This window comes from Narcine bancroftii, chromosome 3 (assembly GCF_036971445.1).
Source record: "Narcine bancroftii isolate sNarBan1 chromosome 3, sNarBan1.hap1, whole genome shotgun sequence".
Classification (NCBI taxonomy): domain Eukaryota; kingdom Metazoa; phylum Chordata; class Chondrichthyes; order Torpediniformes; family Narcinidae; genus Narcine; species Narcine bancroftii.
This window is the reverse complement of record NC_091471.1, coordinates 262,862,720-262,886,721: the sequence shown is the minus strand read 5'-3', so window position 1 is coordinate 262,886,721 and position 24,002 is coordinate 262,862,720. Positions and strand designations below refer to the sequence as shown.

Below are 24,002 nucleotides of genomic sequence, written 5' to 3'. Positions count from 1 at the left end.
CCACCTTCAACCAAACAGGCCAACTAAGTGATCCATTTTGTTCTTCTAATTTGTGCACTAGCCAATCAGATTTTCACTCATGAAGTTAACTGTACCTACAGACATGGACTCTTACAGCACAGTCTGTCCCACCATGCACATGTTTTGTCAATCTAAGCTATTCCTATGTGCTTGCATTAGGCCTGATCCCTTCTATACCTTCCCTAGTCAAGTGCCCATCTAAATGTCTGTAAAATGTAGTGATTATATCTGAGTCCACCACTCATCTATCAGCAAGTACCATACTGCCCATCATTGAGGAGTGGAAATTTCCTCTGTATGACTTATTTTCTTGTGGGTTGGCCATTGCATTTCAGACTCTTCAGCAGCTTAACAATGAAAGTCACTGTGGTGTATAGCTTTAATTCATTATACAGTATAATCCCTGGTATGCAGCACCCATGGGGATTGATAAGATGCTGGATAACTGAATTTCCCAGTTGCTTGAATTGAGGACAAATGGTAAGGCACACCAATTTTAAACTTTCATGTTTTTTTCCTCTCTTGTTTTGCCAATTGCGTGAGGCTGGTTGAATTCCAGCTAATAGGGTTTTTACTGTAATTAGTGATTACCCAGTTGGAAAAGACAATGGAATCTTCAACTTCTGTCATTGCAATTTTGAAATTGATAACAGAGCCAAAGATGTAACCCTAAAAATGGGTTTGGACTGTGTTTTGGTGCAACAGTTGAGTGCTGTGTCAAACTAGGGTTGAACAATAAAGATTTGCAAAATTGGGACCTCACTTTAGAAAGTATTTACCCTGGCTCGTGTGGTTTCCAGAGGCAGGAAGAAGCTGAAGTGAAAGGCAAAGTCGAAAATGGAATCTGAATAGGGCGGCACGGTTAGCATAGCAGTTTGTGCAATGGTGCTACAGGGCTCGCGATGCAGGTTTGAATCCAGTGCTGTTTAAGGAGTTTGTACGTTCTCCCTGAGTCTGCGTGGGTTTGTTCCAGGTGCTTCGGTTTCCCCCCCCCCCCCACCACTCAAAATGTTTGGGGGGGGGTTGTAGGTTATTTAGGGTATTTGGGTAGCATGGGTTAATGTCTAGAAGGGCCTGTTACAGTGCTGTATGTCCAGATTCAAAAATAAAAGTGGTGGGTGAGAGGTTGAGGTCAGTGATGCTGGTTTGCCCTGCTTTGAAGCAGTCCAATTGTGTCACCAAGCCCAGTAGGACTGTACCAGAATCATCAGGGCCACAGAGCTTCCTGCCAGCAGATGAAGGAAAACAAAGCTCATGACTCCTTCCTGATATATGGAGTGGGCTGATTGGGTTCCATGCCACATGCAATCACTAGCAGGGCCAAAATGTTAAGCATTTGTGGACTGAAGGTGGAGTCTATTTTCAGGGTTGAGATTGCTCAGTTGCGAGCCAGTGTAAACTTGAACAGAAGTAGTGTTCAAGTCTACATTAGCACCAATTTTTGATGGTACAGCAACTGTCTTTGTTGTTCAATTCACATCTGATGAACTAATGTCAAGTATTTTTCTAAGGCAAGAATGTATGGGTGGAAAAAACTAGGCAGCAGCCAAAATATAGATCACCCTTGATCTAAATGAATGATGCACAGTTGCCAGGAGTTACCATCATAATAATAATGTTGAAAAAGTGGGTGAATGTAACTCTCAGAATGATTACAATCAATTTATTGTGTTTTCCAGTACAAAACAAATTATCACACACGAAAAACCTGGAGACCAACATCACCATCCATCAATCTTACCACCGTCACTGAACCATCCATTATTGAGAATATCACCAATGCTGTCAAAAAGCTGCAGGAGCTGATGGTTAGTGAAGAGGTTATTCCAGTTGCTGGTTCATCCAATGCAGTGAATGCCCTGGGACTTGTGGTCTTTTCTATTGGTTTTGGTCTCGTCATTGGCAACATGAAACAGCAAGGCCGAGCACTGAAGGAATTTTTTGACTGCCTTAATGAAGCCATCATGAGACTGGTTGCAATCATAATCTGGTAAGTTTAGATAAAAACATATTTATATATCATACTGCCTTTCAGACCTCAGGACATCTCAAAACATTTAACAGCCAAAGAACTGGTTTTGAAGAGTAATCAACGTTGTGATGTAGTAAACACAGCAGCTAATTTGGACTCAACAAGCTCCCACAAATAGGAACATTAGGATGAATCTCCCTGGCTATGGCTAGCAATTCTGGAGAAAGCTGCTGAAATTAAGCCATTCGTATTAAAATAATCCCAGACCTCTGTAGATCTGCGGTTAGCGTAGCAGTTAGGGCAATGCTATTACAGCGCCAGCAATCTGTGTTCAAATCTGATGCTTTTTTTTAGACATACAGCACAGTAACAGGTCATTTCACCCCACCCAATTAACCTACACTCCCATAATGTTTCAAACAGTGGGAGGAAATTGGAACCACCAAGGAAAACCCACGCAGACACTGAAAGAAAGTACAAACTCCTTACAGACAGCGCGGGATTCGAACCCCAGGTGCTGTAAGGGCGTTGTGCTAATCACTATGCCATCCATGCCTCTCTGTAAGGCAGCTGTACATTCTCCCCGTGTCTGCGTGGGTTTCCTCTGGGTGCTCCAGTTTCAAAACGTACAGGGGTTCCAGGTTGTTTTGTGTATTTGGGCAGCACGGGTTTGTGGGTCAGAAAGGCCTGTTACTGTGCTCTATGTCTAATTTAAAATTTACCCCCAAATCAATGACAGATAATATCACTTGTTTCCGGATTCCACATAGAATCCAGCAGCAGAGCCTACTCTTGCTGGCATTCCCAACCTTTACTGGTAATTTGCTTCTTCAGTCATTTGTGTAGCATAAAATACTCCATCTAGGGTGGTCATTTCAAACTTATCAAAACGGAAGACATGGAGGGTCAGCATCAGAAACTCTTTCAGTGGTGGGTGGAGGGGGGGGCGGCGGGAGGGCTTACCTGCCCTGATCCTTCGTGCGCCGCCGTCACACTTCTCCTCATTGCGCATGTGACAGCCGGCATTCGTGCATGCACGCGAGAAGGAACATGGCCCCACATATCAAAATTAAAAGGTAAGTGCCCTTTCTGCCCCTTAATTTATCCTCCATTTGGGGGTGTAATTCCAACACCCCCAAATGGAGAACAAATTAACATCTGGTACGAGGTGGCACCGGGCAGCAGGCTCAAAAGCTGAACTGTCTGGCCTAAAACCGGACGTCTGGCCACGCTGACTCCATCCATATCATGGGAATTCTCAGCCTATGGCATGGGGATGGTAAGTTTTTTGTCAAGTGTATTTTACTTTAATGCTTTTAACGATTTCTATGTTTGGATGACTTTTTATTTTAAAATAAATGGCAGAAACATTAAAAGCAAACTTCTGTTGTAGCCAGAGCCAAATTTCTGCCGTAGTTTTATCCAAGATTTGTTATCGACCAAAATAATTAGGTCATTCACTTTAAACTTTTTGAGATACCTCTTATTGTTGCTGATGACCCTTGTTCAGTACTCCTTCATTCTCTTCTTCTGTAACAATCAAGGTAGTTATTTGAATTTTTCCTAATGGACTTGGAAAATCCTTTTCATAGTTACATATAGTATGATGTCATTTTTGTTTCTGTTTATCGCACAAGAAACTGGCAGATCATTTCTGATCAGAAAGTACAGTAAGCCTATAAAAACAAAAACTACATTTGGAGTAAAGTGTTTATTTTGAAGAAGCCTAAGTCTTAAGGAGCAAGAGATAGACGAGGTAATGACATCACCCATATATTTATATAGTTCACTTTCATGTGAGTTCCATAGCAGTTCCAAAAGTTCCATAGAACTTCCCATTGGATTTTTTTTTGCTAAGTTAAATTAGAATCTAGGAGTAAGAACATCTGATCAACATCAACTAAATAACTGAGGATGTGATAAACAATGTCGCTCAAGTTCATTGCGTAGAATTTGATCTCTGAGAAAACAATACAAAGTGGTAATAGTACCTCGAATTTATATTGTACATATAAAGATTTCCAGAGATCTATGGAACTGGTATGTTACTTGCTCTGTTTTTTGAATTAATTTCTATAGTTGAAACAAACCCTTTGGGAGACAACAAAGGTCTCAGGTCTGAAACCTTGATTGTTATTTTTAACTTTCTATGGATGCTGTGTGATCTGCTGAGTTTCTCCAGCACTTTTGTGTATTCCAGCTTTTCTACATCGTTTCTCCGCTCAGTGAATAGTTAATGGATATATTAGTGACCACATGATTGTTGGCACAGCATTCCACAGGACTCATTGGTGAGTCCCTTGATTTTTTTGATTCTACGATAGTGACCTCAGTTCAGATGCAAGTGGTATGAATGAAAAGTTTGCAGATTGTATAGAAATTGGTCATCTGGTTGTCAACAGAGAAAAGCATCGCAGAGTGTAAAGCTATCAATAGACAAGTCAGAAGCACAGAAAAGTGGCAAGTAGAATTCTTGCTACCTTTTGCCTAACAATGTATCCTTTTTGCTGAATGAGGTATTTTATGCTCAGTATCCATACATGTCAAAGGATCCCGATTTGTATATTACTGCTTCATGTTCAGGTTGACATATTCAGTTTGGGTTCCTTCCAAATTTCCAGCTTGCCAAATCAGGAGCAGGAATGAGGTTGGATACTTCCTCTCGCATTTTGGAAGTGCAAGTGTTTATTTTCCAATAATAGAGAGTTGTTATTATTGTTTGGGCTGAGGTATTGCCAAACTGAAGATGGCCTGTTTTCTCTTTCAGGTACGCACCCATAGGCATCCTCTTCCTGATCGCAGGCAAAATCGTGGAGATGAAAGACCTTTCTGTGATGGGTGGACAACTGGGAATGTACACTGTGACAGTTATAATCGGACTGCTAATCCATGCACTTGTTGTCTTGCCACTCCTTTATTTTGTAGTCACACACAAGAATCCCTGGATTTACATTGGTGGCATATTGCAGGCATTGATTACTGCACTCGGTACTTCATCCAGGTTAGAATGGCCATCTTAATTACGGTTACATAATTGTCATCTTTGCAAATTGATATGGGGAGCGTGGATAGTGTAGTGGTTAGCACGATGTTATTTCAACGCCAGCGATCTAGGTTCAAATACAGTGATGTCTGTAAGGAGTCTGCATGCATTACTTTCAGTTTACTCCCACCCTCCAAATTGTACAGAGTTTGTAGATTAATTGGTGAACTTGTGTGGTTTAGGCTTGTGGACTGGAAAGGCCCGTTACTGTGCTATATCTCTAAATTTAATTTCTGACTGCATCTCTCTATTCCCTCTCTGTATCCTCTGATTTCCTTTATATCCCTTACTAATGGATTAAATAGCTTAGTCTGTTTATCGTCACAGCTCAGCAACTCTCCCAATCACCTTTAAATGTCTGGAAGAAAATAATGGTGTAGACAAACGTGTGACACGCTTTGTCTTGCCTGTTGGAGCTACTATCAACATGGATGGCACAGCCCTCTATGAGGCCCTGGCGGCGATCTTTATTGCACAGGTCAACAATTATGATCTAAATTTTGGACAAATCATCACCATCAGGTAACGTATGAGAGGACAATTCATCTGAAATCAACTGCTCTAAATTATTTTTGTTCTAATTCGGTTAACATGCATTCCATTTTGTACACTAATCTGAATATTGCTTGTGATTAAGAAAAAAACAAAATACTGTTACGATAGCCACATTGTTCAGAATCATTATCGAGGAAGCTACCTGATCTAATTAGGAGGAAGTCAGATGACAAGTATAAAGGAACTGATGATATTTGAAACAAGATCTTTGTATGAAGACATTTTTTGTCAAACACATCTCAGGTAATTCTTAGCTTTATGCAGAAACAAAATGATCTAAACATTATCAATCATTTAACAGTCCTGCACACATCGAGGGTTTCTGGGTTTCCCTATTTTGTTTTCACCAATTCTGTTCCTTCTCCATCTCTTACCAGGGACTTTGCTTCATCCTTGAACTGATCATCCACCATTGGATCTTTCTTGGATGGTCCTTAATTGTCATAGGCCACATCTCTCAACTCCACTCCCCCTGTATTTATCATGGGAAATGGCTTGGACTTAGTTTGTAAGATGTCCGTCTAATCCAAATTGACTTGAGGGCTGCTTCCTCACTGTTTCCCCTATCATTATTGATGATCTGTTGGTAATACTTCCTGACCTTGCTCCAGACTGGAGAATTTCATTTGCCATGCATTTTATTCCTACTTTACATTATTCAACACTGACTTTCCCTTACTTAGTGTGTCCCTCATTCTGATGGTCAAGTTTTCATTGATGTTTGTTAAAAACCAATAGACTTTCACAACTATCTCAATTCTATTTTCATCTTTGGGGAAGTGGGTGTCACTGACAAGGCCAGCATTTATCCCTAACTACCCTTGTGAAGATTGTGCTGATCTGCATTGTTCAACCATTGCAAGTCTTTCTGTTCGAGGTACTCCCACAACACTGGTCGGGAGGGGAATTTCAGGATTGAGAGCCAGCATCAATGAAAGTAAGACAATATTTATTTCTAATGTGTGAAATGCAGGCAGCCTCATGATAAGCTGGTCATTAATGCTTTGCTTGGATGCTGTGGGACCTGCTGAGTTCCTCCAGCATCATTCACAGCCAGGTGCATCAGGACCGCAGAGTTTTGATCTAATCTGTTGGCCAAGAAATCAAATAGCTTGTTTATTGCATGCTGGTTTTGCTATTTAACATTCAAATGGTCCACCTTTGTAGCTTTACCAGGTTGGCCCCTCATTTTTAGATATCCCTGGTGCAATTTCCCCAAGATGCTTTTCTGCACATTAAAATTAAGAGACTTGCTGAAGCCAGTGAAGAAACAGTGGGAGCAGTAGTTTGCTAGGTATCGTGTTTTTTTAAAAAAATTATTTTTCACACTATGAACCATACTGACCAAAATACACACAAACATTTCCCTCTTGAATATACACAATGTCATTTTCTTCCCTTTTCCCCCTCCCTTCCCTCCCTCCTTCACCCCCCCCCCCCTCCCCACCCACTCAACGTTCAACATATATGATACCTTAAACCCATTAAACAATGTCAACACACAATGAAAATAAACAAGAAATTTGTGTCTTATACTTTTACATACTGGGTCAGTTCATTTCATCGTCTTCTCCTTCTGTCATTTTAGGGGGTGGAGGTCCACGGTAGGACTTCTCTGTTGTGTTCCATGTACGATTCCCAAATTTGTTTGAATACTGTGATGTTATTTCTTAAATTATATGTTATTTTTTCCAATGGAATACATTTATTCATTTCTATGTACCATTGCTGTATTCTCAGGCTATCTTCTAATTTCCAGGTTGACATAATTCATTTTTTTTGCTACAGCTAAGGCTATCATAATAAATCTTTTTTGTGCTGATTTGTGCCAAATCGAGTCCAAGTTCTTTACTTCTTATATTACTTAGAAGAAAGATCTCTGGATTTTTTGGTATGTTGCTTTTTGTGATTTTATTTAATACCTGGTTTAGATTTTCCCAAAGCTTTTCCACTTTCTCACATGCTCAAATTGGATGTACTGTTGTTGAAGTAAGCTGGATCCAGTGTTTCAAGAACATGCAGTCAAGATCGGTGCCTGCGTCTTCAAATGCTGTATTCTGGCAAATTATGCATGAGGCTCAGACATTGTTCATGGTGACACATCACCAAGAGTTACCTAGCACCAATTTCTTTCAATTAGACTGTTAGAACCTAACAGTCAAATGGTTCACTTTGACCCTCACACACTTAGTACAACAACAAACCTCATATCTATGATTCTCAATTTGCACACATTGGCAGCTGCTCAGAAATGACAACTGCATCAATCAAAGAGTTTGTAGGTCAATTGTCAGGGCACATCCATCTATCGTGCAGGGTAGGTTGATGCACGATCATAGGTGGCAAGGGATATCTCTGTGGCCACACCATCTGTGCCTTACCCCCATCTAGGGCATGATGTCGGTCACTAGAGAAATACCAATTCCTGATTCCTTAGGGAGCAACAGGCTGAAGCCAACAGAGCTGATGATATATTTACATGTAATCCTCTTCCTCCTTGCTGATGTAAGCTTCAGATCAAGGGCACGCTTGTTCCTTAGAGAATTGTGGAATCATAGAATTAAGAGTCAGCCATTGATCCCAATAGAGCAACTCTGTCAGTCAGATTCTCCCACTCTCTCTCTATTTAAAATCTAGAATTAAAACTGTGTTCCGTCATAACATTTCTTTATAAGAATGACGATTTGGAAGTTCAAATTGCAGTCGTGTGATCTCAAATAATAGTCCAGCAATAAATCCTTCTACAGGTTACTTGGGATTGCTGAGATGCCACCCCAGAAGAATGGACATTGAATCTCATATGGAAAGAACTCAAGCTCCTGTCCTTGTCACTTCTCACTGGCCTTTTTATTCTTCTTTGCTTTCCAACAAGATGAGGTGATGTGGAGCATAAAGTGAACTTCTAAGCAATTCATGATTGCCCTCCAAGGCTGTTTATAATCATCTCACCAACTATTCTGCAGCCACTGCATTTTTTGCATAGGAACATGAGGAATTTGGAAGATATGCACAAGTATAATTTGTTTAGATCTATCTGCAATGTGACAGGAATTTTTATGCAAATTTTATTGTAATGTTAATGTTAGATTTTATCCTTTTGGTTTATATTTTTTGTGCTGACTTCATGTGGATACTGTGAAGATCAGTCAGAGAGAGAAGGTGAACTGGCCCTGTTGGTGAATGGCTACAGTTAACAGTATTGCACTCACATTTGGACTTCAATAGGAGTCACGTGATGAAGTAGTGGCCAGTCAGGAAAACCAGCCCTCTTCAGGAAAATAGGAAAAAAGTTAGGAAAAAGCAAAGCATAACAAAAATAAAATAGAAGAAGTAGAAGATAAAGATACAGAGAAGAGAAAGAAGATGGCTTCCAAGAAGGAGAAAGTAAAAACAACTGGAAAGAAAAAGTAGAAATGTCGCCGGAGAAGAAAGAAGAAGGCCTTACCTGCACGAAGGAACAGGACGCTGTGGTGGCGAGGAGCGTCCGACACTCGAGGTCAGTGCCTGCCCTGCGGAGTCACGATCCACCAGCCAGTGCACTACAAAAATGGCTCTCGGAGCCAAACCAAAGTGTGCAACTGCGCAATCAAAGGAGAAAGAGGACACTGGCGGGAGGGGGGCTCAGCAGAGGAATGGGCTGTCACAGAGCGAACAGCTGAGGGAGGACGAGGAAGACAGCAGAAGAGGGAGCGAAGAAACAGACATGGGAGATAGACGGAGGGATGACCGACAAGAAGACCAACGTCAGGAAGCGCAACAGACGAGCAGCCCAGGAGGGGAGGACCAGCAACAAGAGGCCCAGCAAGAAGAGGCCTGACAAAGAGATACAAGCAGCTCATCAGGAAAAACAGAAGAGACACAGACACAAAGAAGAGAAGAAGAAGACACAAACACAGGTACAGATACAGAAGAAGAGGAAGAAGAAGACCAAGATCTTCACAGAGAAATAGAAGGTAAAACAGATGGTCAAAGAGAAATAAAAGGTAAAACTGAATATAGATAGTCTTTTTTGAAGAACAAATGAGATCACTAAAAGAATGGTTATCATTAGAATTTAATGCAATTAAAAGAAAAATTAAAAGAACAAGATAAAATGTAAAGGTTAGAACTGGTAATGACAGAAATGGGGAAAAGAGTAGAGATGTGGAAGAGCGGGAAATGGCTGTAGAAATGGAAGTAAATTACTTGAGAGAAAAATTGGAAGAAAGTGAAAGTTATCTCAGAAAACTGATGGAAAATTATAGTAGGCGAAACAACATGAAAATAGTGGGCCTGAAGGAGAGAGAAGAAGGCACAGACATGAAGGAATTTATAAAAGATGGATCCCGAAGGTCCTGGGAACGACAGAAATGCAGGAAGAAATGGAAATAGTCAGGGCACACAGAGCATTAGCTCCAAAACCACAGGCACATCAAAAACCAAGATCCATCTTAGTAAAACTTTTGAGATACACAAGAGAAAATATACTGGAATGGGCAAGGAATAAAATTAGAGATTATAAACCATTGGAATACAAGAGTCAAAAAATATTTTTTTACCCAGACATGTTTTGAACTCTTAAAGAGGAGGAAGGAGTTTAATACAGCGAAATCGACTTTATGGAAAAAAGCTTACAAATTCATATTAAGACATCCAGCTGTGCTTAAAATATTTATACCTGGGGAGCAATACAGACTGTTCTCGGATCCAAAGAAAGCACAAGAATTTGCAGAACGTTTGCAGGATAGGAGAAGAGATATAACAAGAATGAAGAACGGTGATAAAGTATATATAGATGTAAAAACAATGTATATGTAAAGAATTAAACAGGGAAAAGAGAAGGGAAAGAAGGGAGTAAGGAGGGAAAAAAGAAGAGAGAGCTTTATGTGTTTTTAAAAAAAAGTGTTTTCTGGAGAGGGCTGGATAGAGTGGGAATAACCGTCAATGCAAAATCAGTTGACGCTGCGAACAAGATTACAATCCAAATGAAAAGGGGAGTTATGGTGCCCCGGCAAGGGAGAGAGGGGGGGAACTTTTGGGGTTAAGGTATTAATGGATGTGGGATCTGCGGGGGTACTTTATGTCTTAAATGTGTTGTCGAACATTAAGTGTAATAAGAGAAAGCTAAGAGATGAAAATGGGGAAAAGGGGGATGGAGGTGGCGAAGAGGTAGAAAAGAGGTGTATGCAAGATATAAGATAGCCTTGTTGAACTATATGACTATAAACATTAATGGAATACATAACCAAATTAAAAGGAAGAGGCTACTAAATTTATTGAATAAGGAAAAAATAGATATAGCATTTGTGCAGGAAACACATCTAAATGAAGTGGAACATAACAAACTAAAGAGAGACTGGGACACGTAACGGCAGCATCCTATAATTCAAAAGCGAGAGGTGTAACCATACTAGTTAACAAAAATGTACCAATCAAAATAGAGGAGGAAATAATAGATCCAGCAGGGAGGTATGCAATGATAAAGTGTCAGATATACTCAGAATTTTGGAATTTTCTCAATATATATGTGCCTAACGAGGACAATCAAAAGTTTATGCAGGATATTTTTTTGAAGATTGCAGACACGCAAGTAAATATATTGATAGGAGGGGATTTTAACCTTAATTTGGATCCAATGTTGGATAAAACTGGACAAAAGACAAGTAAAAACAATAAAGTAGCCAAATTAATGGTTAAATCAATGCAGAAATGAAACTTGTGGATATATGGAGGAGGCAACACCCAAGAGAGAAGGAATTTTCATATTATTCGAGTAGGCACAAAACTTACTCAAGGATTGATATGTTTTTGTTGTCAGCCCATATTCAAAGGAGAGTTAGGGAAATAGAGTATAAAGCTAGACTACTATCAGATCATTCACCCCTATTATTAGCAATAGAACTGGAGGACATCCCACCAAGAACATATTGATGAGAAAGACAAATTTATATTATGGGATGCAATGAAAGCCTTCATTAGAGGGCAGATAATAAGTTATGAGACTAAGATGAAAAAGGATTACAATCGGGAAATAGAGCAGTTGGAAAGGGAGATAGTAAGTACAGAGAAGGAATTAGTAAAAAGGGATGATATAACGAAAAGGAGAGAATTGGTGGACAAAAAAAAATACGAAACATTACAAATGTACAAGGTGAAGAAGGACATAATGAAAACAAAGCAAAATTTTTACAAACTGGGAGAAAAAACACATAAAATATTAGCCTCGCAACAAAACAGAACAAGCTAAAAGAATGATTCTGGCATCAAGGAAAAAGGACAAACAAATTACATATAATCCAACAGAGATTAATGAAAATTTTAAGGAATATTATGAACAATTGTCTCAAACTGAGAACGAGGGGAAAGATGATAAAATAGAGGAATTTTTAGCTAAAATTGAACTGCTGAAATTGCAAGAAGAGGAACAAAACAAACTAATAAAACCATTTGAAATAGAGGAAGTACAGGATATATTAAAAAATCTGCCAAACAATAAAACACCAGGAGAGGATGGATTTCCAATAGAATTTTATAAAACATTTAAAGAGTTATTAATTCCTCCTCTCCTGGAAGTAATGAACCAGATAGAAGAAACACAAAACTTGCCAGATTCATGTAAGACAGCAATAATTACAGTAATACCAAAGACTGGGAAGGATCCATTAACACCAGCATCATATAGACCAATATCTCTTCTTAACTCAGACTATAAGATAATAGCGAAATTATTAGCAAACAGATTGGTCGATTGTGTACCTAAAATAGTTAAACAGGATCAAACTGGATTTATTAAGGAAGGACGAACAGAAGATAATTAATCTAATCCACACAGTTCAAGGAAATAAGAAACCAACAGTGGCTGTTGCTCTAGACGCAGAAAAGGCCTTTGACGGAGTAGAGTGGAATTACTTATTTAAAGTATTACAGAAGTTCAATCTACCAGAAAAATATATTAATTGGATTAAAGCATTGTATAATGGAATGTTGGCAAAGGTAACAGTAAATGGATATGTATCAACTCACTTTAAATTAAGTAGGTAAACTAGGCAGGGTTGTCCACTATCCCCCTCATTGTTCGCCTTAGCAATAGAACCTTTGGCAGAACAGATAAGAATAGAAAATTTAAAAAAAGGATAAAAATAAAGGAGGAGTATAAAATCAGCTTATTTGCAAATGACATCATAGTATACCTAACAGAACCAGAGGTATCAGTAAAAGAATTACATGAGAAATTGAAGGAATATGGAGAAATATCAGGGTACAAGATCAACGCAAATAAAAGTGGTGATGCCAATGAGTAACACAGACCACACAGAATTTAAAAAAGAATCACTATTTAAATGGCAAGCACAAGCAATCCGATACCTAGGGATCAGATTAGATAATAACTTAAGCCACTTGTACAAACTAAATTATCAGCCTCTAATAAAGAAATTGCAGGAAAGAATTACTGCTAAAGTTGATAGGGAAGGTAAACTGCATTAAAATGAATGTGTTCCCGAGGATACAATACTTATTTCAAACATTACCAATTCCTTTAACAGAAAAATTCTTTAAAGAACTACAGAAAATAATAAGGAAATTCTTGTGGAAAGGGAGGAATCCAAGGGTAGCTTTAGCAGAGAGGTATAATCAAGGTGGTTTGCAGTTACCAAATTTTAGAAATTACTATAGAGCCACACAATTAAGGTATTTATCAGATTTTTACCAGACAAGGGAAAAACCAGACTGGACTAAGATAGAATTAGATAACATGGGGGAAAAGGTACCGGAACATATACTTTATAAGTGGGATGAAAAGCTAGTGCAATATAAAAACTCACCGGTACTGCATCATTTACTTAATACATGGAAGAAGATCCACTTAGAAAGGAAAAAACGAATTATCAAATACGAAAATTACTATTGATGCAAAATCCGCTACTCCCTTTTACAATAGACAACCTTTCCTTTAGAAAATGGGAGAGAAAAGGAATCAAAAGAATAGAAAATTGTTTTTTGGGAAATAATTTATTAACATTTGAACAGTTGAAATACAAATATGGAATAACTCATGATACGATGTTTGCATATCATCAACTGAAAGCTTATTTAAATGATAAATTGGGAAACAGCTTGAGATTACCTGAAGGAAGCAGCTTTGAATACGTGATTACAGACACAATGATAATTAAAAGATTTATAACCAACATGTACATTAAGCTGAAAGATAAGGAAAATGAAATAAACTATAAACCTAAGCAGAAGTGGAAAAAGGATCTAATCATAAAGAAAAAAAATGAAGTTTGGGAAAAGTTATGTTCTGGAACTATGAAGAATATAATAAATACAACGTTACCCGTGATTCAGTATAATTGGTTACACAAGGTATATATCACTCCTCAAAAATTAAAAAAATGGGATTCAACATTATCAGATAGATGTTTTCGCTGTAAGAAGGAAATGGGAACAATATTACATCCAACTTGGGCATGTATGAAAGTAAATACGTTTTGGGAAGAATTAAATCAGATACTACATAAAATTACAAAAAAATAACATACCAAAAAAAACAGAGACATTTCTTTTAAGTTACATAAGATGTAGAGAATTAGGTCTCAAATTGGATAAAGTGCAAAAAAAATTCATTATGTCAGCCTTAGCGATAGCAAAAAATGTATAATGTCAATTTGGAAAATGGAAGAGAGCATGAGTATACAGCAATGGTACATGGAAATGAATAAATGTATTCCATTGGAAAAAATGACATAATTTTAAAAATAAGTCACAATGTTTGAACAAATTTAGGAACCATACATGGAACATATCAGAGAGAGCTTGCCTTTGACCTCAATCCCCTAAAATGAGAATGAAAATGATAAGTCAAAACTATTAGATTCAGTGTGTAATAGATGACACATTTTTCTTGTTTATTTTCCTTTGTGTGAAGATATTATTTTGTGGTTTTATTGTATTGTATATGTTGAATATTTATGGGTTTTGGAGGGGGTGGGGGGGAGGGAGGAAAAGGGGAAAAAAAAGGAGAGAAAAGACCACTGTGTAAATTTAATGAGAAACATTTGTACATATTTTGGTTGATATGGTTCATAGTGTGAAAAATAAAAAAATTATTTTAAAAATTTGGACTTCAAAATCCAGACAAAAACCTGTTGCTTACATTACTTCCTTTCCTTCTTTTCCTCTCCTTTCTCTTCCTCATGCTTTTGCTCTTCAATTGTTCATCATTTAGCTGATGCCAAGGTTGATCTCTTATAATGACACCCATTCAGATAGGTGCTTTAGTGGTCCCATGCAGTGGAAGGGAAGTAGTGCACCAGGGCCTGTTCCATCACATTTTGTGGAGTAGCATGGCTCATGTTGTATGTGTATAGGGCAGCCATGTGTCGTCAACTATCACCAGCAATAGATAGCTTCCTTTGATCTCCAGTAGCTCGGTGGACTGCCATGGAATGAAAGCAGGGCGCCATCTGCCTTTGGTGCCTGAACAACTGGACATTTTGATTCTCACAAAGCTCAGAGTTGACATGGCATGCCAGAAAGCATTGTGCAGGTTACTGATGTACCATTTCACTGTGGGAAGTTCGCAACCTGGCTCTTTTTGCTTACTTGTCTCTGAAATGTTGGTATCTCTCTTTTAATAGTAACCCTTATGTGACAGTGAATGTCAAATTGCAACTTGAAACAAATATTTTTGGCTGTAGAATGAAAAGGCCAGGTATAGAAAAGGCCTTTGTTACTGTCCTTAGAAATGTGCCCCTGAACCTTCTCTGAGGGTGTGCAGATATATCACATGCTGCTCCTTTCTGAGGTTCAGAGGAAAGCTTTTCTTGAACAACCTAGGCCTTTAAGGCCTCCTGCTGAGAGCTTTTTCCCCTCTACCTGGTCCTCATTACTTGTACTGCTGTACTTATCCGGTGCTCGTGTCCCTATTTCTGCTGCATTATATGAGGAACTGTCTCCCATTTACCCCCTGTCTACCAGCAATGTCAAAGCCTCAATTAGCTTCAGTTACCCCAATGCCTGTAGACTCCTACACATGGAAAAATAACTATGGAAAGCACCAAACATATATAGAAACAATCAGCAACTAATATTTAAGCCATTGATAATCTTTTCAAATAGTCTTGATGAGGGTTCTTCTTGCTGTCTAATTTGTGTAATAAGTTTAATAAGAGGCATTGACTGGAGATCAAACACAAAAATGGCAGTTTTGGCATCACTCCACTCTCATCATTGTTTGGCTGTCTGCGCATTTCTTGCAGACATTGACACTTTCACCAAAACTCCAACTAACTCCAAGTTTGCTGGGTTTTTTTTACTTTATTTGACCCTTTTGGACTTTTCAGCATCCACTGTGCCAATCCACTGAGAATTTTATCTGTTTCAAGATCACTTTTCATTCTCCTATGAATGTAGACCCAACTTGCTCTTGCTTTCTTCATACATCAACCTTTTCATCCAAGGAATTAACCTAGTGAACATTCTCTATACAGCTTCCAATACAAGTATACTGTATAGCTTTCTCTGCACATTGAGACCAAAAGTGTATAGAATACTCCAGCACCCTGTAAAAGTGCATCAAAATTTTGCATATTATACTACGTAACCCTTGCAAGATTCCATAGGCCTTGCTGCATTGCATGCCAACACTTGTGTTTCATATACCAGAACACCAGTTCCCTTCAAAACATAATGTATTTTTGCCTTAGGAAGCTTATACCTCCAGTATGCTTTCAACACAAGAGTGAGATTGAAGGATTTGTGATACAGCACTCATGTCTTCAGTGATTCCTTTGAGAGTGATGGTGCTGTCACATTCTCCAGGTATTTCTCAACTTCTTCTATCTTTGGGTCTTCAAAACAGACAATGCACTTAAAACACAGTGAAAAGGGAGTAGATGATGTGAGCATTGTTCCACTGTCAATCACGTGGATCACTGGCGGAGGATAGAAACTTCTTCTGCTGTGGAATGTCAAAGATGCAAAGCTGGATCATCTGCAGGACTGTTGGCAGGCTGGTAGAGTTCAACAGCACTTTATCGTCCTCCACCTTTAAAATTCATGAGTTTGCATCTACATGAATGCATCAATGCAATAAGGTTACATAACATGCACTTTATTGTGCAAGACATGATGTGTGGACAAGTTTTCAACTTCACCATGACTACCCTTCTATTCTTTACACCACTGACTTCCAAGTTGGCCTTTTTGAAGGATGTGAGGGATTTCTAAAGCAGTCCCATTGCAGCTGAGGGAATGTTCAGACAGATTTCCTTCCAGTAGATTGGATAATAGATATTATTGTAATTACATATTTAAATTCTTCAGCGATTAAAAAAAATTCTAAGGTAATTTGACAAATTGTCTACTTAATTCTCTCCATTATTAAGTACATAAGAACTAAAAAGCATTCCTAAAGTTAATTATTTTTGTAGAATGTTTGGTTTTTCTCAAAATCCAGTACTTTGATGCTTTGCTTAAGTAAAGTCTGCTTCTTGATCTTAGGGTTATCATTGAGAGAGATACAAGCAATCCCGCTAACAATGCTATCTTTCTCAGATGAATCATTATCAGAATGTTCTGATGAATAGTCATCAACTTAAACCCTTACCACCTACTAAGTATTTTCTTTATTTTATGTTTTTATTTTGGATTTTCACTCCCTGCAATCATCTGCTTTTTGGATACTTCTATTCCAATTAAACCCTTCAACTGCCACTATGATTTTCCCATGCAGTCAAGTCTATTCACCCTACACAGAACATTCCCCTTTTTCACTGACCCAATTGTCAGGGCAAGTCCAGGTCAGCGACTATAGGTTGCCAGAAGTAGCACTGGCCCCAGACTAGGAACTCTCGAATACTGCATCTCAGTATTTGCAGTAAGTGCCCATAAGAAAAATCTTTAATACCCCTTAGCTTTATTCACCCTTAACAGTAGTGAAAAATGGATCTTAATCTCTCAGAAGACTGAAGATGATGAGCTACTTGACATTTGTAGAACAAAGAAATTGTAGACATCTGTCAGGTAGGGGTATGCAGCAAAGGCCAGATCATCCACAATCTAATTGAATGACAGAACTTGCTTAGGCTCTGAATATTTCTTGGAAAACCTGAATAATTGCAATTATGTGAAGTGTGACCATTGTTTCTACTTGAATCAGTGAACAACTGCTTTATTTTTCAACAATATAGTATCACAGCAACAGCAGCCAGCATTGGAGCTGCAGGAATACCTCAGGCTGGTCTTGTTACCATGGTGATAGTTTTGACATCAGTTGGACTTCCCACAGAAGACATCACCCTGATTATCGCAGTGGACTGGTTCTTGTAAGCAGGCTCAGTATTGTTCTTGTCTATTAATGTTGCACTGACCCAGTATGTTCCAAATTACTAAGCAGGAATATTGAGCTATTCTATACTGATAACTCATAAATTACCTAATTACTGGCTAAGGATTTGTTAAATTAACAACATTTCTGCTTGGGTCAGATGGAACGATACAATATAGAATAAAATATTTGGGATAAACTGCTTATTGTCAGCTTCATTGAAGGAGATTAATGTTTTGATAATGGTATTTGACGTGATGAAGATGAGATGTTCTCATAACACTTCCTATTTTGCTTGTCCATAAAATGCCTTTAAACAGCCTATTTTCTGGCACTAGAGTTTGAATATTAGAACTGTGTTCTGTAAGCCTACTGTTCAATTCAAAGTGCAAATGAACTGCAGTGATCTTTCATTACATTCAATATGGAATATTAAGACTACAACTGCCAGTGTGTCAAAGAATGTGTGGTATGTCCTCTTATACACTAAGCTGTAGCTTTAAAGAAGGTAATATCTTTATAGGTAGTGATGAAACAGACCCAGGAATTCATGCGAAGTACAGTTTGCTACCTCCAATTTCAGAGACTCTCATTCACAGACTGGCAGAAGAGGGTTTCTCTCCATAGTAAAAGATACTTCCTTCCCCTGCAGGAAGTCCAGTGATCTGCATAGGAGATGATGAGGCATCGAGTAAAGAAATGTTCAGATGTTTGAGTGAATACAAAATCTGCCATTGTAAAAATATCTCCCCTCCCCCTTCCCCAACATTTCCCAAGGTCATCCTAGAGTTTCCATTTAACATTCTACATTTTCACTAACATCCGCATTCAAAGCTGAGACATTTCAATCCCAGTTTTAGTGATGTCTTTCTGCTGATACCATGATTAAAATGAAAGGCCGCATTATTATTCTGAATTGCCAATGCAGCAAAAAGGAGGGCCTCCATGAAAGGATATCACCATGTGCAGGTTCTCATCCAAGACCCACGTCCTGCTGACTTCAAATTATTATCACCATCCTCTTGCTACCACTGTGTCTAAATCTTGACATACCCAACCCAATTATGTTTGTGAACAAAAGGGCAGTAGTAGTTCAAAAAGGAAACTCATAACTATTTTCTCAGGGGCAGTTAGCAATGACCAATAAATGTTGACCTTGCCAGTGATATTCTCGTTTCATAAAAAATTCTATAAAAATTATTTGTCCAAGACATTATATCATAGACCTGTCTTCATTGGCTTTATCAGTGATCTTCCTTCTTGTGTCAGAATTTTTCCTGATGACCGTTATGTTGAGATTAATTTTCAACTCATCAGGTGATGTTGTAGTCTGTCCTTAGACCAAGACAACACTTGGGCATGGGACAATAAGAGGCAAGGTGTATTCTTGCTGTGCAAATGCCTACAATGGTTAATTCCAACACCATGAGTTTATCAGCCTTCACATTCAATGGTATTAGTCACCAATCCTTCAACAATTTGATACTCATTATTTGTCAGAAAAAGTTAACACTGCACCAGTTAATATATTTTATGAAAAATGGCAAGTCAGAGCTGAGTATTCCACAGAAAGTGACGAACCTCCATACCCCACAAAGCCTTTCAACTATCTGCAAGGCACACTTTGGGCAATGAATTTAAATGCTATGCACTTCCCTGGATTAATAGCAACCCCAATAAGGACAAAACAGACATTCCATCCCACAATTATAAACATTTACTCCTTCAATACAGCGAAGAATGATCTGCTGGAGGAACTCAGTGTATCGAGCAGCATCAGTGGGAGAAAAAGATGGGTCAACATTTCGGGTCAGAACCTTTCATTCTGCAGTTATGTACCTTCTACAAAACCCCTTTGGTTCTTTGATAGCATAACCCAACCCCAAAAGCTCTACTACCTAGAAAGACAAAAGCAAAATTCCCCACCAAGACATCCTGAGCTGATAAAATATTGCTGAGCCTTCATCATCAATGGATAGAATTTCCAGGACTGCTGGAATCCGTGTGGTAACATCTTCAGCATGAGGAATCTTCATAAAGTCAATTTATGATGAACAATAAATCTGGCCTTGACAGGGAAACTATTAAGGAATTATTTTTATGTCCTTAGTTAAAGATAACTCTTTCAGTTTGAACAGCGTGAAGTTACCATAACTTAATATACTCATAAATATTTTCCAATCTTCAAAATCCTGGGTGTCAACATCTCTGGGGCTCTGACCTGGAGCCTCCATGTTGATGCAATCGTAAAGAAGGCTCACCAATGGCTATACTTTGTGAGGAGTTTGAGGAGATTCAATATGTCACTAAAGACTTTGAAAACTTCTACAGGTCTACCGTGGAGAGGATTCTGGCTGATTACGTCAGTGTTTAGTATGGAGGTGCCAATGCTTAGGAGAAGAAAAAAAAACTTCAGAGGGTTGGTAACTTGGCCTGCGACATCACGGCACCAGTTTTTACTCCATTGAGGACATCTACAAGAGGTGGTGTCTTAAGAATGCAAACCCCCCACCACCCACTCTGCTACCATCGGGCAAGAGGTAAAGGAGCCTGAAGACGAGCACTCAATGACACAAGGACAGCTTCTCCCCCTCGACCATCAGATCCCTGAATGAACAATGAACCACAGGCATCAACTCATTTTGACTTTGTCTTTTTCTTGCACTATTTTTTTATTTTGTAAGGTCGTTTATATAAACGACAGCACTGTGATGCTGCCACAAAACAATGAATTCCGTGACATGTTCATGATGGTAAATTCTGATTCTTCCAGCTAAGGAACAGAAAGCAAGTGGTCCAATATTGATGTCCATTAGAGAAACTTGGATTTTTCCTGAAACTCTGGAAATTAATAATATTTTTATTTTCTAGGGATCGCTTGCGAACTACCACCAATGTGCTCGGTGACTCATTGGGAGCTGGCATTGTGGAGCACTTGTCAAGGCACGAACTGCATTCAGAGGATACAGAAGTTGGAAACTCAGTCATTGAGGAAAATGAAAAACCTTATCAGCTCATCTGCCAGGAACATGAAAATCAGAAGCATGTGGATAGTGAGACAATGATGTGACCAAGACTAAGATAGACACAGCATTGAAGAGATAAACATATATATATATATATATATATATATATATATAACCATGTAAATTGAGTCTCTGTGCATTTCTAATCAAACTAGCCAGCAAAGGAATGTCTAAAACTATCTAAATACTTAAGCAAGAATCCTGCAAAAATAGGGGCAGACCTGTATGCCTGCATATTTTCAAGTGTAAACCATCCAGATTTGGATATATGTGAGTGCAATCATGTATACATGATGCCCATGTTTGTTTTTAACAGGAAAGTCTGCAGATGCTCTGATTATAGTGCAATACACAAAAGTACTGGAGAAACTCAGCAGGTCACACAGCATCTATAGGAAGCAGTGTAATGTTTTACCTTTTGCTTTTTATAGATGCTGCAAAATCTGCTGAGTTTCTCCAGCACTTTTGTGAATTGCCTACGTTTGTGTGTACATATGTGTGAATGTTAATCAATAGCTGCATTCTATATGTTTGTATGCATTTCTGTGCAGTTGCACCTAAATGTCAAAGCTGTGATTTGTGGGTATTCATCGGTTCATATGTGCATACTTTTATGCATTATTCTCATATGTGACGTATTTATGGATATGATCTTTACATTTACCTTTCTTTGTAAATGCATATGCATGGAGTTTTAAACCAGAAAGGGTAACTTTTTAAACTCGGTCACACTTTCAGAGTTGGGAGAGGATTTCTCTTGGGTGCCATTGAATCATAAATGTGGTCCTGCTTTTGTTACACCCAGCTCCATGTGGAAATCCTGTTCTATTGTCAGAATAGAATCAATTATTTTTCATGAAAAAAAACCCCCGTACTAAAGGGACAGAGAAAAAGCAGATTAGCATTCCGTAAGCATGTGAACTGAAGTGACTCTATCAATGCTAGGGTTTCTGTGATAATCTTGTGATTTATTTTTGTTAAATTAGTCAATACTTGCAAAACTTTGCTGTGTTGGCAGACATCTAAGGGACTGATTTTCTTCATCCATTGCAAGTCCACATCTAAACTGTTATAAAATGGTGCTAAATCCAGTTGAGTGTTCAATGTAGAATTTGACCTGGTGTGATAGTGGATGGACATCCCTTTTCACATCTTCTCTGCTTTTGTATCCTTTGGAATCAACAGGCAACACTGACTATAATGTTGCCCAGGGCATTAATTATTGCCTTGAGCAGCATAAGAGGAAGAAAGGGACATATAAGGCCTCAGACCCCATTTCCTCATAATGATATGAAATGCCAACCTTTTGAATATGAGGGACTCCATAGTAACAATTCCAAAACTAAAGGCAAAGCTCTAAGTAAGTACCCACCATGTCTCCGTATTTCAATATACTCTTCAAAATTCTTTCACGTTTCCAAGACAATTTAGCCCCCATGGAAGAACTCTGCAATATCCTGCTTTTCACTGCATTGTTCTGTCCCATTTATCATGCTTTGTGATCATCTGGCCAGAAATGAAGCTGAGCAAAATATGATTAATTAGTTCTTGCAACAAATGAACCCTGATTCATTAATCTGGCAGGGTTATGTAGACACTGAGTCTATAGCAGGCAGAATAATCTTAGGTCAGCCAATAATAACGTTAAAGTAGATATTTTGAGTAGTTCCAGGGACAGTATCAGATAGACGCAGTGACTTCTGCACACATTCATGAAGTCAGTATGCAAAAGAGACACAAAATCTTTAGGTATTATGAAAATAACATGTCCTAACCTTCAAATGATCTCATTCTCAGAGGATGTAAAATGTTTAATATCTGATGTTTTTCTAATCTCTAAATGATATGTGGCATTAGATCAGAAACCTGTACTCAAACCCAATCACAACATTGTTTTTCCATATCACTAACTCATTTCTGAGTAAAGTCTCCTCTGTTCCTCCATTACAATGATTTTGGGCGTTGACCTTGCTGCAATTAAATATATAGTTTACTTTCCAATTATTCAGCACTCTCAGTTTTATCCCCTCTCCCAAAAGATTGAGAATATTTTTAAATTGATTTAAAATGGTATTTAAATTTAAACACTGAGATAACAGTAGAGGAATAAGTGAAAGACAAAAGTCTGCAGATGCTGTGATTGTGGTAAAAAGACAAAAATGCTGCAGGAACTCAGCTGGTCATGCAAACTCTGTTCTTCATTTTATTCATAAATTTTATGTGTTCTATGCTGAGAGTTACTGTAAATGTTTAGAGGAAGTTTCATGACTTCTGGAAGAGTGCAAGGAAATGTTCTGATTGTTATGTCATACCATTCCAATGTGAAACCTATCCATGGTATCCTTGCAACTTAAATCCAGAAGTTCTCAGTATGATTTATACTGCTGGAAATAATGAAGATAGAAAGTGCTGGATGCACTCAAGGTCAGGCAGCATCCATGGAAGAAAAAAAAGTTAATGTTTCAGTCTGAAGAATCATTGTCGGAATAATGTTCCTGGGCCTGACATTTTCCCTCATTTTCTCTTTCCATAGATGCTGCCTGACTTTGAGTACTTCCATCATTATTGATTTTTATTTCAGATTTCCAGTATATGCAGATTTTTTTTTCTCATTAACAGGCTAGAAAGTTAATACTTAAAGTTACTGCCTTTTGAAAATCTGCCAGATCTGAGAGAACAACATGGATCTCTCATCAGAGATCTGGCAGGAGATTAAAAGAATCACCATGGAAATGCCAATCTACTTTGTACTTATGTTTCTTCAGTATGTTGCACGTGACTATATTGGGGAAGTACGGTTAGCGCAACGTTGTTACTGCGCCAGCAACCTGGATTCAAATCCCACACTGTCTGCAAGGAGTTTGTTCACCTGTGTGGGTTTTCTCTGAGGGCTCCAGTTTCCTCCCATCATTCAATATGTACCAGAAGTTTTGTAGGTCAATTGGGGATAATTAGGCAGTATGGGCTTTTTGATTTTAAAATATTTTTATTGATATTTGTACAATAGAAAAAAATGAAAAATACAATTATGATATAGAACTAGTAAAAAAAATTACAATAGTGATCATATGTAAA

General features: G+C 38.3%; 1 protein-coding gene across 4 annotated transcripts in view; it reads left to right on the top strand.

Annotated features, from left to right (window-relative positions):
* The window catches only part of slc1a6 (solute carrier family 1 member 6), a 118,976-nt gene extending 95,310 nt beyond the window's left edge, over nt 1-23,666 (top strand). For all 4 annotated transcript variants that reach the window (XM_069927930.1, XM_069927928.1, XM_069927929.1 and 1 more), the window contains 5 exons: nt 1,701-2,011; nt 4,761-4,994; nt 5,364-5,558; nt 17,765-17,899; nt 20,773-23,666. In XM_069927930.1, coding sequence (XP_069784031.1) covers nt 1,701-2,011; nt 4,761-4,994; nt 5,364-5,558; nt 17,765-17,899; nt 20,773-20,971 — 1,074 coding nt within the window. In that variant the 3' untranslated portion in view covers nt 20,972-23,666. The remainder of the gene's footprint in view (nt 1-1,700; nt 2,012-4,760; nt 4,995-5,363; nt 5,559-17,764; nt 17,900-20,772) is intronic.
* The last annotated feature ends 336 nt before the right edge of the window (nt 23,667-24,002 follow it).